Source organism: Phocoena phocoena, chromosome 7, assembly GCF_963924675.1.
Source record: "Phocoena phocoena chromosome 7, mPhoPho1.1, whole genome shotgun sequence".
Taxonomy (NCBI): domain Eukaryota; kingdom Metazoa; phylum Chordata; class Mammalia; order Artiodactyla; family Phocoenidae; genus Phocoena; species Phocoena phocoena.
In genome coordinates this window covers 108092657-108108368 of record NC_089225.1, presented here as the reverse complement: position 1 = coordinate 108108368, position 15712 = coordinate 108092657, and the positions used below count along the sequence as shown (strand labels likewise).

Sequence of the window (15712 nt, the reverse complement as noted above, 5' to 3'; positions counted from 1 at the left end):
ACACCTTAAGATAAACTTTTCCATTATAAAAACAAAATGAAGAGTTACTCGTTTAGTCATGCTAGAACTAATTTTGGTGTGTAGGTGTACTGCATACCTAACTTTATTCCTTTTCAAATTGTTAACCAAGTTCCCAGCAGCATTTGTTGAATAATTTTTGATTTTTCAAATGATTTGTGTAGCCCTTAGTAAATACAATTTCTTAGAAATGTTACAGGATTTTTCTGAATGATTCAATTACTTTTTTTTTTTTTTTAATTAGAAGTCTATCACGTTTTGGTAACTAGTAGCAAGTCCTCCTCCCTACTTATTAAAAAGCTTTTCTGGCCCATGTAGTCTCTAAGAAATCCAGGCAGTCATTTAAGGAAAAATAAAAAGAAATTATTAAAAATGTTCATAAACAGTTGGAAAAATAATCACAAAAGATTGAAACTGGTATACTGAGCTATATAAAAATTAGCTTCTCGGGCTTCCCTGGTGGCGCAGTGGTTGAGAATCTGCCTGCTAATGCAGGGGACATGGGTTCGAGCCCTGGTCTGGGAGGACCCCACATGCCACGGAGCAAGTAGCCCGTGAGCCACAACTACTGAGCCTGCGCGTCTGGAGCCTGTGCTCCGCAACAAGAGAGGCCGCGATAGTGAGAGGCCCACGCACCGCGATGAAGAGTGGCCCCCGCTTGCCACAACTAGAGAAAGCCCTCGCACAGAAACGAAGACCCAACACAGCAAAAATAATTAATTAATAAACGCCTACCCCCAACATCATCTTAAAAAAAAAAAAAAATTAGCTTCTACATTAAAAATATCATAAATGAAATCAAATGCAATTAAAAATTTAGAAAATTTAACAGGTTAGGGTTAGGGCTAGCTCAAGAAAAAGATTACTATCCAGAAGAAAAACTGGCAAAGACAAGAACAAAAACTTAAAAGAAATATAAATGCAAACATCTGAGAAACTCTGCACTAGGGAAAGAAATGCAAAGTAAAACAATGGAAGAATATTTTATCCAAATCTGCAGAGGATTTTTTTCAATAAAAATAACGTTGGAAGTATAGAACAAAGCTTAGTATACACCATCACCTGCACAAAAAGGGGGAAAACACATTTACTTGGAAAAACACACAAGAAGCTGCTAACACTGGCTGCCTTTCAGAAAAGGAGACAGGTGGCTGGGGGAAAGGATGGGAGAGAGATTTTCTATTATATACTGTTCTGTAAATTTTGATTTTTAAACCATATGATTTACTGCTTATTCAAAATAATTAATTAATAAATAAAAATACTGAACGTGGCAAAAGTAATGGTAAAATGCTACAGGTATGGCAGCAGTGAAACAAAAGAAATATCCTCATACAAAGTTTCTTGAAAACAATTTAGCAGTATGGAGTGATTTGCTTTTATTTCCAAACTTTCAATTCTAATCAGCTGATCTATATGTCTAGCCTTAACCTACAGTTTTGATTACTGTAGCTTTGTAGTAAGTTCTGAAACTGGAAGTATAGGTCCCCAGCTTTGCTCTTCTTTTTCAAAATTGTTTTAACTACTTAGGGTCCCTTGCAATTCTACATGAATTTTAAGATCAGCTTGTCAGTTTCTACCCCAAAAGCCACTGGGATTTTGATGGGGATTGTACTGACAGGAGATCAATTAACAATATTAAGTCTTTCATGGCTTAATAAATGCTGATGCCTTTCCACTTATCTAGCCTTTAATTTCTTTCAACAGTGTTTTATACTTTTTATGTAAAAGTTTTATACCTCCTTATTCTTAAGTATTTTGTTTTTTTATTTTTGGCTGTGTTGGATCTTCGTTGCTGCACGTGGGCTTTCTCTAGTTGCGGCCAGCAGGGGTTACTCTTCGTTGCAGTGCACAGGCTTCTCATTGCGGTGGCTTCTCTTGTTGCGGGTCACAGGCCCTAGAGCACGTGGGGTTCAGCAGTTGCGGCATTTGGGCTCATTAGTTGTGGCACTTGGGCTCTAGGGCGCACGGGCTTCAGCAGTTTTGGTGCATGGGCTCAGCAGTTGTGGCTCGAGAGCTTAGGTGCCCCGCAGCAGGTGGGATCTTCCCTGACCAGAGATCAAACCCGTATCCCCTGCACAGCAGGTGAATTCTTAACCACTGCACCACCAGGGGAGTCCAACCAAGTATTTTGTTTTTAATACTACTGTAAATGGAATTGTTTTCTTAATTTCCTTTGTGAACTGTCCATTGCTAGTATACAGAAATACAACTGACTTTTGTGTACTGATTCTGTAGCATACAACTGTGCTGTATTCACTTAGTACACTATAAAACGACAAACACAAAATGTGCTACTTTCCAGCCCAAAACTCTAACGTTCTCACAATATCATTTAAAAAACTGGTGACAGGGCCACAACTACTGCAGCCCGCATGCCTAGAGCCCGTGCTCCACAACAAAGAGAAGCCACCGCAAAGAGAAGCCTGCGCACCACAACGAAGAGTAGCCCCTGCTCGCTGCAACGAGAGAAAGCCCATGTGCAGCAACTAAGACTCAACGCAGCCAAAAATAAATAAATAAATTTATTAAAAAAGAAAAAACTGGTGACAGAAGAGCACATTCTTAAGCACATTGTAAGCTGAAGATCTACATTTTCCTTTAATGGTAAGAACTGGTAAAAAATTGGTGAGAATTCATGTTTTGCAGAACTGAAAAACTACGTTTCTGAAAAGAAGGCCCTCTCCCTCAAAAAATAACTCTTTCACTCTACTCAAATCCATCTCCTTACACTCAACAGCTTCAGATCTAAAGCAGAATCTAGTCAACTAAGAGAGGCATCCAAACACCAAGAAAAGAGTAAGAAGGAAGCAGATCTGGGGGGAATGGAGGACACTCCTTAGCGCCTAAGTAGGAACTTCACATTTTCATGCCTCAGTGGGAAGGAACAAGGGTTTGACTGAAGCTCAAAGGTAGACACAAACCTGTTCTTCTTCTGTAAAGGGTACAAGAGCCAACGGCGGCAGGGGTTCCTCCTGTAGGATAGGCAGAAATTCTTTATCCAGAAGGTCTGAAGGTATCTGTTTGACCAAACATATGACCAAGAGATTAATGCTATCCCTCCAATTACAAGAAGATAAAACAAGAAAATATTCTTTGATTCACCTGTTGCTGATGATTAAAAATACAGATTAAAGCTTATTCAGACACAATTAATATTCTGAAAGGGTCAAACATTAAAAACCCCAGCCACTCTCCCTGTCCTCCCATCAGACGACCACTCTCAGATTTGATATACAGCACTGACTGGTATTCCAGAGTGCACATTTAACTCAAAGCACAAGGTGGTAAGGAGTGTTTTACAAGCAACTGTATCTGTCCTAAGCAACCATCATTAAAATTTGATTCTTAATCCATAAAATTAAAAACAAAGTATACTTAAAAAATAGAAAATGTTATTTCTCACTAGTCAGGTAATGAAAGTGTATTTTATATAAAGCAGAAACTAACACACCATTGTAAAGCAATTATACTCTGATAAAGATGTTTAAAAAAAAAGAAGTGTATCTTATACTGTTTGAGTTTTGATCATTTATAAGTAACACAAATGTGGTGTCACATTTTAAGATTTCGTCCCCACTGAAAATTTTATATTTAACTCAAAAGAAAAGAACAAGAGAAGCATCTGCCCTTCTCACTCCTAACTTCTAAATGGAAAGAAGAATAAGAGATGCAATAAAGAGAGAAGAGAAAAATTCTTCCTTTCTCAGCCATCATACTGGGATAGAAATAGAGGTTAAGAGGAAACTAGTTAGACAAAGCATTAAGTCCTGACTACTCTCCTGTTTTCATGAAGCTTTCTACTCCTGTAATGAAATGTTAGGTCTTCTCTAAAAAAATAAACATTTAAAAAAAAAAAAAAAAAAAAAAAAACATTTAGAAGAGCCTCTGTAAACTACTGCAGGTTTCAAAGCAGGAAAAAAAAAAGGTAGAGAGAAAAACCATGGCTGTTTCATATATCAGCACATAACTGTACATAACCTGGAATCTTATTCATAATTCTGAACTCTTTCCTACTTTCTTACCTTGTTGTCTTTAAGGAAAAGTGCTAACATTTCTTCTCTGCCATAACGATAGTCTGCTAATTTATACTTCGGCAATGCTGGAGAAAGAGGAGGGGATGTAATACTCCCACCACTGGACAGAGCTCGGAGCCTAAAATAGTAGACAGAATATAAAATGAAGTGTCAAATATTCTGGCAGTAAGGACTTTTTTATTTTCATATAATATACTATAAAAATTTTATAAAATAAAAAAGAACAAAAAAAAACCCCACTGTCTCAAAGTATCCAAGATTTTAGCTCTAATACAACCTGCTGTAATAGCTCACTAAGAAAACAGTTTATTGAGAAATAACTAGACAACCATTTGAAAATTCCTTAACTTAGAAAGTATCGTGGCATGTCTGAGAAGCTTAGGGGGTGAGATGGGGACACCTTTTTTCCAAACTATAAAAATAACATATAAAAAAAATAATAATAATAACATATAATTAAAACAAAAGTCATATATCACCTTACACCCACTAGATTAATAAAAATTAATAAATCTAACAATACCAGTTGTTGGTAAGGATGAAAAACAACGCAAATTCTCAAGTAGTATTTGTGGGATTATAAACTAGAACAGCCACTTCAAAGAATGATTTGCTAATATTTAACAAAGTATGCTACACAAAAGAAAAAGCAAAATACAGAAGCTTATAAAAAAGATAATACTTTTATATATGCCCACAATATTTCATAATTCACTTTTAATGAAAGCAATTAGTGATTGGTGTAGAAAATTTTTAAATGCAGTGAAAAAAGTGCAGTACAAGGAGAAAAAATATAAAAGCCATATTTACTAAGAAAAAAAAGTAAAAATATACTTCGAGCTGATAATAGCAGCTGCCTCTAAGGAATGGAACTGGGAAAAGAGAAACATTTTAATTTTATAATAAGATGTTTTTATTTTAAAAAGGAGCGGGGTGCGGGGGAGAACCTCAGCAAAAAAATGGCAAGAGTATGATCGTACTGCCGCACTGCATCAACTAGCAAGTGGGAGAACTACCATCAGGAGTAGCTGATTATCTGGGAGTGGCCCAAAGTTCTATAAAGTAATAGATAACAAGGGTAAAAGGGACCACGGTACTGCAATGCAGTAGTTTAGCACAAAGGAAAATTCAACAGAAGCATTAAAATATATCCCCCAAATTGCTAAGCTTTATTGACAAAAAAGGGGAGGGGAGAATGGTCTACAAATTATACATTAAAAAGTGTGAAGGCCAAGCATAGTAAATACTTGCACATTATTCAAAAATGGCAGAAAAAAACAGTATGTACATAGTTAATATATAAAATGTGCTTACATGTAGAAAGCAATACCAAAAAAAAAAAGGAGTATGCATTAGTACAGTGAGACTCTAGGGTTTTGTTTTTTATTTCAATGTTTCTGTCTTCTCTTTCCACTTATTTTTTAATGTTTTACCATGGACAATTTTGAACATATATAAAAGTACCAAGAATATAACAAACTGCCATGTACCCGTCACCCAGTCCCCAATCCATACTGCTCCTTCTGCAGCACCATCTAACCATCCTTTAATACTATTTTGAAGGAAATCTTTGGCTTTCAAGATTTTTGAGGCAAATTATTTTCAAGTTTTGAGAAAATCTTTTGAAGAAAAGTTATCTCATCTGTAAATATTTCAGAATGTTCTCTCTAAAAGATAAGGATTTTTCTTTTAAGTCTCGATTTTGCTGATTTTATCCCTGTGATATAGTTTAACATGTTTCTCTGTTCTCTGCATTTCATGTAAATTGGTGACTGGATGCAGAGTCCTGATCAGACCTGGCAAGACTACTTCCATGTGGTGGCGTGTTATTCCATCAGGAGACACATACTGCCTGGTTGGTTTTGCGAGGCTAAGCAGTCCCTGACGACCAAAGCTTAGATCCTTAAGTTCACTAAGGTTGCAAAGTGACTTTATCATTTCTTCTTTATTTGCTAGCTTGAACAGTTCTACAAAGAGAAACTTCCCTCTTACACTATTTGGTATTACCTAAGAGGATATAGCTCATGTAAGAAAGGAAGGAAAAAGCCTTCATTCTTCCTTTACCCTTATTAATTTTCAAAATAATGACTTGGTTCACTAACATCCTCCAGTAGTAACAAATTATTTTTTATTAATGTATTTCAGTTCACTGCAATGACTCTTAGCAATACTCAAACCATCTCATATTTGCCCAGTGGGAGAGGCTTCAGGTTGGCTCCCAAGTCCTTCTGACCCAACCCTAGTAGTCTTTAACAGCTTCTTTTCTATCTGGTATGTCAAATGTTCCCAAATCAGCTTATTTCTTGCCTCAGACTTAGAATCACCATTTCACCAGGGAGTCTGATCCTCTTTAGTAATATATATATTAAGACACAATCTGGGTGCTAGCAGTGTTCACTGCTACTGGGTTGGTCTTTCAATTTTCTTTCCAATTATTCTTGGACTCAGAGGTCACTGAGTCTAACTCCTACAAGGCAGGTTAAACAAACCAGTAAGAAAACAACATGCCCACGAAGGAGTGATCCAACCATTGCTGGAGGACCTTCCGGTACAGTGGTTTGTGTCAAATTCATGTACATTTGAGCTCTTTCCTGAGAAAGTGGAATTAATATCCACTAAGAACTGAAGCTGGGAACGTTGCACATACATTACCCCATTTAAGTTCCACAACAACCCCGATATAACAGATGAGAAAAATGAAGCCAAGGAGTTAAGCAATTTGCCCACAATCACCACCAGCAGAACAGAGTCCAAAACTAGGTTTTTATGACTAAAAAGACCAAAAGCTTGCCAAATTTTTATTTAAAATAGCCAGTTTATTCTGCCAAAAATTAATTTTTAAATATATATACATATATATAATTAATATATAATTTTAAAATATCTTTCTTATACTGAGTCAATAAATATGCTCTCCGAGTTTCTACCACTAGAGGGCACATCTAAGCGCTCTTCCAAGTGAAAATCATCCCAGTATTTGCAGTTATTTCATCTCACCAGAGACTTTCCCTCTCACTCCCCAACATCCCTAATTTCATCTGCTCCTCACAAGGTTTCAAATCCACCCACAAACCCCACCGGCTTTCCATGCCTGTGAACTGAACACTTCTTATAGGCACCAGACCTAAAAAGTAACACGACCAGAATGCATACTCAAGAGATTCCTCTAGCTACTGTGAAGAGAACAGACCAAGGCAGGCTGAGAGTAATTCAAACTTGGAGAAGATGGTAGCTTGAATCAGGATAATGGCTGTGCTATACTAAATAATTAACAAACCCTATCCCAAGTCTTCCTTCACCTACAGATATCTGGAAAAGCTAAAACATATGTGGATAATGTCTCTCCCTAAAAATCCACCAGTGACCTTTAACTCCTCTAGGATCTTGTGCCATACAACCCTCTCTTAGAAATTCAACCCTTCCCTATTGGCTTTCCCCTCATCTCTAAATATATCTAATAGTGATTTGTTTAAAACTCCTCTAATGTAGCATCCCCCTCTACCTATGCAGCACTGGTCATCTTTCCTCTTCATTTCAGAGACATCTCCACATTCTCACTTCCCAATCACTTCAAAACCCAGCGCAACCTGGCTTCTCCCCTACCACTCCACTGCTCTAGAAAGTTCAGTAACCTCAACACCAGGCCCAAGTGAAATTTCTCTACCCTTATCATCTTCATCTTCCTATAGCCATATGGAGATCCGTTTAACACAGGAGGCCCAGTGCTTCTCCTAGCAGTACTAGTAGTAACTGATAGGTAGCAGCAGCAGGGCTGTCTAAAAGCCCCCCGGTACTCCACAGTCCTCACTTGTTAACTGTTGTCCAAAATCCAAACTTCAGCTTAAAAAAGTAATTTAGAATTTCAATGTAGATGTGTGAAGACACACGAATCAAAAAGCACTTCTGTGTAAGTTCAGAATTCTCAATTCCAGCTCTGACTCTTCACTAGAGAGTAGGGTTTTCTTATTCAACCACTCACAGCCCTTAAAGTTTATCATATCCAAAACCCTACTTATCAGTTTATTCATCCCAACCTCCTTCATCACCTGTATTCCCAAAGGCAAGTAAGGATACCACCATCTACTCAGCCACTGGATTAAGAGTCTGGAAATCATCCTTTACTCCTCACCTTCTATCCATCTCCCATAACCAATTACAACATCCCACCAGTTTTAAATCCTGTATCTCTCAAACCATCCCCTGATCAAGTAACCTATTATTGTTCACACTTTTATTTCTTACCTCGACTGCTGCAGCGGCACCCTAAACTTAATTAGTCATAGTCCATCCTCCACACTACTACCAGTTATTTATTTCAAATGCAAATCTGAATAAAACACTCCCTGCTCAACAATTCTTCACTGGTACACAATGATCAAATAAAATCCAAAGCTTCTTAACATAAAAGGGCTACCTGTAAGCTCTTCTCTCCCACACTTCACATTACAGTAAAGGCAAATGTCTTGGAATTCCCCTCTTAAACCTACACTTTCCTGTCCCCTTGTCTTTACACATGCCTTTTCTATCTGGAATATTTTTTCTAATCTAGTATTTTTTCACCTGGGGTGTGAAGGGGACTGCCTGGAAGCAGACAGATTAAGTGGAAAGGAGGAAAGGAAAAGAACAGAGACAATGAGGAGGATGGGGGTTGGAAAGAGAGTGGTAGGAGGGAAAGGAGAGAAATCTACACACAAGTATCTGCCCAATGTTCATGGAACTAATTGTCTAGTGGGAAAAAAAGCTAATAAACAGTCATACAAATAGAGAGCTAGTGAAGGATTCTGGAGAAAACTTGATCCAATTTACATTTTAAGATTACTTTGGCTGCAGTGGGGAGAGAATTAGAAGAAAGAATGGAAGCCAGGAAACATCAGAAGGCCACTCCTTATAGTTTATGTCAGAGATGATGCTGGCTTACACTAGGGTAGAGGCAATGAAGATGGAAAGCAATGAATGGATTCAAGAGATATTTTAGAGGTAGAACTGACCCAACACTGTGGTGGAATAGACATAGGGATACAGAAGTAAAAGAAAATATCCAGGATAACTCCAAGACTTCTGGCTTGAGGAAAGGGGCACACTGTGGTATTAAGATGAAATAAAAGAAGAAATTTAAAAGAGCAAAATTCATAAGCTCAGTTTTGGAAAACTATGAAGGATGAGATGCCTAGAGGCATCAAATGAGCAGCTGAATATCCTGTACTGGCATTATACTCCCTTTACAGCACTGACATTACTGTGAAATTATTTAGTGTCAGCTTCCCCACTAAATAATTCAAAAGTAGGTACCATGTCCTTTATCCTTGTTCCCTCAGCACCTAACCCAAGACATAAAACATATGAGGCACTTGATAAAATGTTTTCTAAACAACTTTTAATATTCTCTTCTAAAATACACCCTAGGATAACATCTAATTTACCATTCCTTCAGATGACAGTTATCTTTTACTCTTTTTGCAAACTGGGACTATTAATGCATTCCATCCCCTAGAACATCTCTCATTTTCTCCACAATTCCACAAAGATCATGAATAGTAACCTAGCAATCTCAGGTTTGAATTCTCTTGCCCCCATATCCCCCACCCTAAGATTTGAATCATTCAATATTTATTTACTAAGTACCTACACTAGCTAAACAATGGGCTTACCAAAATTGAGAAATACAGTGCCTTTCTTAATGGAATTAGTTCTTTTCTGAGTAAGGTAAACACATATAAAGAGACACACTACAAGGTCGTAACTACTTTAACACAGGTCTAAACAAAGTGCTTTGGGAAAAACAAAAGTGCCTCATTCATTTTTGCAAGGAAAGACCTGGGGAAACTTCCTTAAGGCCATGAAGATGAGACAGAAATACCCCAAATGAGGTTCCTTGGCTTCTTCCCCATAAAGCCAGGTAACTGTCTGCAATTATTCATTCCACTATAATAAATTCCTTTATTATCCAGACTTATCTAAGTAGATTTTGAATGCTCAAAATAAAAATAATAAATAAGTAAAAATCCCAAAATAAAGCAAGTTACAATGAATTTGTCTTGCTTTTTAAAAATGTCTTGAAGTATACAATTATTTGCAAACAAGAAAGAATATGAGGATACAAACCAAAATATTAACAATGGTCCTTTGAGTGGCAATGATTAAGGGTAATTTAGATCTTTTCTTTCTCCTTTTGTACTACTGCTTCCTCCAAGGTTTTATGGAATGAGCGTGAATTATTCTACTACTGGGACTAACAACAAAAAAATTCTTTAAAATCCTAAATCTACTAGATTTAGAACTAAAAAAATTTTTTCTTCAAGGTGGTACTCTGTGTTCTGTCAAGGGTGAAGTAAACAGACAGGGGATGGGAATTAAATTCATATAATCCTTCTTGTGGTCAGTCTGTCCATATATCATCCAAAGCCTTAACAATTAAACTTTTGATTTAATAATTCCATTTCTAAGATATTACTCCAAAGGAAGTAATCAGCAACACAAAAAGAACTGTTCAAGGATGTGTATACATACTGACAATAGCAAATTAAAAACTTTCCTTTCCAACAATTCACTCATTCATTTAACAAATATTTATTGAGTACCTACTATGTGCCAGGCACTGGAGATACAGCAATGAACAAACAGTACAAAATCGAGACCAAAGTACTTGCCCTCAAAGGAGCGCACAGTCTAGTGGGGGCTGGAGGATGGAATATAAATAATAAAGAAAATAAGTAAAATATTTGGCATGTTATATTTTGATATAGACCATGAAGAAAAAAATTAAACAGGAAAAGGGAGGCAGGGAGTAAGGGGAGTTGTTATACAGGTGGTCAGAAAACATCTAAGGTGGTAATATTTGAGTAAAGTTTTAAAGTGACTCTTGTTTTATACCTAAAAAATGATTTACTCCTCCATTAAATCTATCTCACTCTTTTAAAAACTGCTTTGGCAATTACATAATACATTTATTTATCCTAAATATAAAGATACGCTAAGACCTAATGGTTCTTCCAGACCTACCTTAAAAAGTCCATGCTTATGGTCATTCATGGTCTGTCCCTAGCACAATTTTCAATGCTCTCCCATCTTCACTACTGTCAAATAAATCTCTTCCTTTTATACATCACTTACTGAACATTATGTTTTACATCATTATAAAAATGATGACCTTAGTAGAAAGAATATAGTATCACTAAATGTTTCTGTATGGTTCAGTTACACACAGATTCAGTGTAATCACTCTAAACTTTGATTCTCAAGTTATTCTGGACACAGCTCCTTACCTCAAGTTTCACAATGAATGTAATGTTACATGCAGAAAAAACACAGCGGCAGTCTCCATTCATACTTCTAGACCAGGGTTACCTGAGTTACTTCAAGGTCTCATATATTCCCTTTGCCAGAAGAAATTTTGAAAGATGGTGCAAAGAAGGCAGTGTGCCTACTTAGACCTTTGCTCCTCAGTTTATCAGCATTTCAGATGACTAAGGGAAGGCTCCTAAATTCTAATGCCTGCAGGGTAACAGAGGTAACAGTTAGGTAAAGCTACTGCTTAAGCATGGGACTGGTAACTTTCCTCTGCTAAAGCTACGTCAATTCAAATTTTGTGTAAAACACTGGGCTGATCAAATAAAACACCATCAAACAAAACTTCAGAGTACCGATGAAAAGGATGTGTAAGACGCTACTGATAGACTGGGTCAATGACTCACTGAAATGACTTTGGGAACCCATGGTTTAGGACAGGGGCCAGCAAACTTTTTCTTGTAAATGGCCAGAGAGTAAATATTTAAGCTTTTTGAGCCAGATGGCCTCTGTTGTAACTACTCAACCTTGCCACCAGTGTGAGAACAGCCAGATACTATGGAAACAAATGAGCGTGGCTGTGTTTCAACAAAACTTTACAGTCCCGTGGCCGTAGTTTGTCAACCCATTCAGCATGAAGTTAAATGTGTAATGATTCTAAAACATCACCAGGAGTGCATTTTTTTCCTTTTGTTTTAGCTCAATTCCTGGTACTGTCTCTCATTGTTATTTCTTAATAGAGAGATACTGGAAGAAAAAAAAAACTACCTTAAATTAGCTGACAATTTTAATCATGTTTTTACAAAGAAAGAGACAAGAGACTGTTGTAAATACAAAAGAGCAGCAGTTACAAATTCTAGATGAAGGCAGAGAAGCTGCACACAAAATGCTTTACAAAGTAGGCTATACGAATTTAAAGCCACCTGGTAAGATGTGAATAAAGTTTTAGCTACAAGAATGTTCATCAACAATATTTTTATAATAATGAAGAACTGAGAGCAGCCTGTATGTGCTGCATCTAGAAGACTAGTTGAATAAATGATGGTACATCCATACAATGCAACCATTTAAAGTAACAGGAAATATTTATTGATAAAAAAAGATATTGCTGATGTGGTTCTTTTTTAAATGCAGGTTACAAAACGGAATGTACAGTATGATCCCATTTTTGTGAAAATAAATGTACATTTACACAAATAAGCATACACAAAACTACCTAGAAAAGATACACCAACCTATTTACAATGGTTACCATGGACAGTGAAATTATGGTGATTATATCTTCTGGATTACTTGTAATTTCTAATTTTTCTAGAAGTATATATTGATTTGGTAATAATAAGAACTAAAAAAGGTGCAGAATTACTTAGGGCAACATTTCCAAAATAAACTCCCAAAGTACATAAGTTGCATCAGTTCTTAGAATTTCAAATAGTGATTTCTCCTCAGTCTCCAAATGCTAGCTATAAGGGCCAAGAAAACTTAGGAAATACACATAAAAAGAAATGCATATAATAAGGTAAGTTAATAAGAGTCCTCAAATAGGGAGTCACTACAGGAAGTCTGGATCATTTATCAAACCACCACCACCTAAACAATCAAGAATATTTAAGAGACTATTCCAATTTATCTATTTTATATACTGCCTCTGGTTCAACGTTTGAATGGAAAAAGCAACTATCATTATTCACGCCACTGATGAGAGGATCTTCAATCACCAACTTTGGGGGGAAAGGAAGAAGGGGGGAAAAGTCACACTACAAGGTGACGGATCTCAAAATTCCATGAGAATTCCATATTCGGGGTCCAAACATATCTGTAAGAGACTCAAAGGTCAATTAATTATTATGGAAATGCTAACCTGATCCTAAATGGGATGTTAATAGCCAGTGTAATTCTGGATCACCTGCCTAGCCCATCAATAAAATAAAACTCAAATAATAATTTAATAAAAACTATTTTTTCAAATGAGTATATGAATAGCCCTCACAAACAAACATTGTAGCAGAAAGTATACACACATAAAAACGTTACAATTATATAAAGTTATATATGCACCTAGATAAGGGCTCAAGCACAAATAATTTACTAGGGTGGTGGGACTCTGGGGAGTTTTAAATCCATTATCATTACACAATCAAAACAGGAAGATTTTTTAATGAAGTATAAATGTGGTCACTAAGCAAATATAACTTACTCCTAGACTAGCTATACTGTTTCCAAGCAGACACATAAAGCAAAGTCTCAAAAACATGCACATTTTATAAACCCCCCAACACGGGCACAAACACCTACTACTGTGCTAGTAATCCAATATCGAACAGGATGAGATTCTGAAAACTCACCATTCAGGCCCGAAGTTCAGCGTCTGCGTTTCCGCTGCCATTCTTTTCCGTATGTTTACAATAGATTTTTATCTGAGGAGAAACCTGTTAAAGAGAAAAATATCTCCATACAGTTGGTCAAGACTAAATGCAGAATTCCAGCCCAGAAAGTATAGTTAGGGAGTGTGTTCTGCTTGTGGCTCCTCTCAACCAGTCACCAGAATGAGGTCTCTTAATCCCTATTTATAACAATATAGCAGGCAAAGTAAAAATGAATAAATCCACCTTTACATCCCAATTCACCATCTTTTTATGTTTATGTGGGGAAAGGAGGCATGGTACAAGATGATGCTGGTGAGATAGGTGGTAGAAGACCATGCAGGGCACTGGGGACCAAATTAAGGATTTCCTTTTTTAGCCTTCGAGCAATGGGGAGGGAATGAAGGGTAACGGATTTACATTTTAATTTGTGTTACTCCCTTGCAATGGCTCTCCCATCACCATGAGGTGTATCAAAGATTCTCCTTACCTATCTCACAGCTTCCGCCACAACTCTCCTCTCCCCACTGTCTGCTTAGCCCTTTACACTCTAGTGATTCTTTAAAAGTTACCTTGGACCATCAAGTTAAAATAATAAGCTAACCAATTTCATGAGTGATCCTTCAAGAGCAATTTCAAGATATCAGATCTTAAAGTGAAGTAAGTCAGACAGGGAAAGACAAACACTGTTTATTACTTATATGTGGAATCTTTAAAAAGCCAAACTCATAGAAACAGAGAGCAGAGTGGTGGTTACCAGGGGCGGGGGGTGGGGGAAATGGGGAGATATTGGTCAAAGGTACAAACTCCAGTTATAAGATTAACAAGTTCTGGGGACTCTAATGTACAGTGTGGTGATTATAGCTAATAATACTGTATTGTATACCTGAAAGTTGCTAATAATACTGTATTATATACCTGAAAGTTGCTAAGTTGCTAAAAAGAGTTTCTTTTTCACAAAAAAACGAAATGGTAATTATGTGATAGGATGGAGGTGTTAGCTAATGCTATGGTGGTAATCATTTTGCAATATATAAATGTAGCAAATCAACACATCTGACACCTTAAACCAACACAATGTTATGTCAATTATATCTCAATAAAGTTAAAAAATGACATGAGAGTTTAGAAAACAGAAAATACTGTAAACATTGTAACATACTGTTAATATGTCCAAGATGTATCACATCACCCTGACTGTTGCTGTTTAAAAGATCTAAAAACAATAAACTAGAAATTGGTCTAACACACAGAAACGGCAAAGTAAAAATGTGCTAACGTCCAGAATCAGCTATTTATCTGCCCTCTTCCTGGAAAGTATTTCTGGCCCCGTGTCAACCATGTGGGTTCCAAGGAGATTCCCGTGTTCTTACTTAACCCTGATTACCTTTTGCCTGGCCAGACAAGCGTGCACACCAGACCTAAGCTGAGATCAACTTAGTGCCCTCCCCACCTCATACTGATGATTCCAAAAAAACATAAGGCATATGGTTTTTCACACTTTAAACTCTCTGGAACTGGAATGCATCTTCATCAGTGCCATGCTACAACTGCTACTGGCCCACAAGGGAAGCTGGGTCACAGCCATCATTGTCCGCACAAGGGTGAAACTTGGTCAGAGCCGCTCCTTATCGTCATCCTTGTACCCGATTTTAAGTGCTGCTTAAAACACCTTCAAAATGATCATGCTATGATTCTAAATTGAAACGTACTGTGTAACAGAAAAGAAAGCAAATACAGCAATAGGATATTAGTGAAGTAACTCTTCATCACTGGAGGAATGATTGCAAGTGCTTTGCAGAACCTGAGAAAGGAAAAAAAACCACATGAAGATAAGCTTGTTGTGGTTTACTAGTGAGACTTGACACTGCACAATCCATGTGGCCACATGCAGCAGCCCTGAAGTATTTAGAGGAAAAATTAAACAGTTCAGACTGCTTTTAAGAACTTCACAAGCACCAAATCACTGAATTTTAAATCAATGAGAGAATAATGGAGCACTCTCTTAAG

At 36.9% G+C, this 15712-nt stretch overlaps 1 protein-coding gene across 2 annotated transcripts in view; it reads right to left on the bottom strand.

The window, feature by feature from the left end:
* GIGYF2 (GRB10 interacting GYF protein 2) overlaps window positions 1-13725 on the bottom strand; it is a 99936-nt gene extending 86211 nt beyond the window's left edge. For both annotated transcript variants that reach the window (XM_065881093.1, XM_065881094.1), the window contains exons 1-3: window positions 13685-13725; window positions 4044-4173; window positions 2943-3038 (exon numbers count right to left, since the gene is read on the bottom strand). In XM_065881093.1, the coding sequence (XP_065737165.1) occupies window positions 2943-3038; window positions 4044-4173; window positions 13685-13725 (267 nt within the window). The remainder of the gene's footprint in view (window positions 1-2942; window positions 3039-4043; window positions 4174-13684) is intronic.
* Window positions 13726-15712: the final 1987 nt, after the last annotated feature.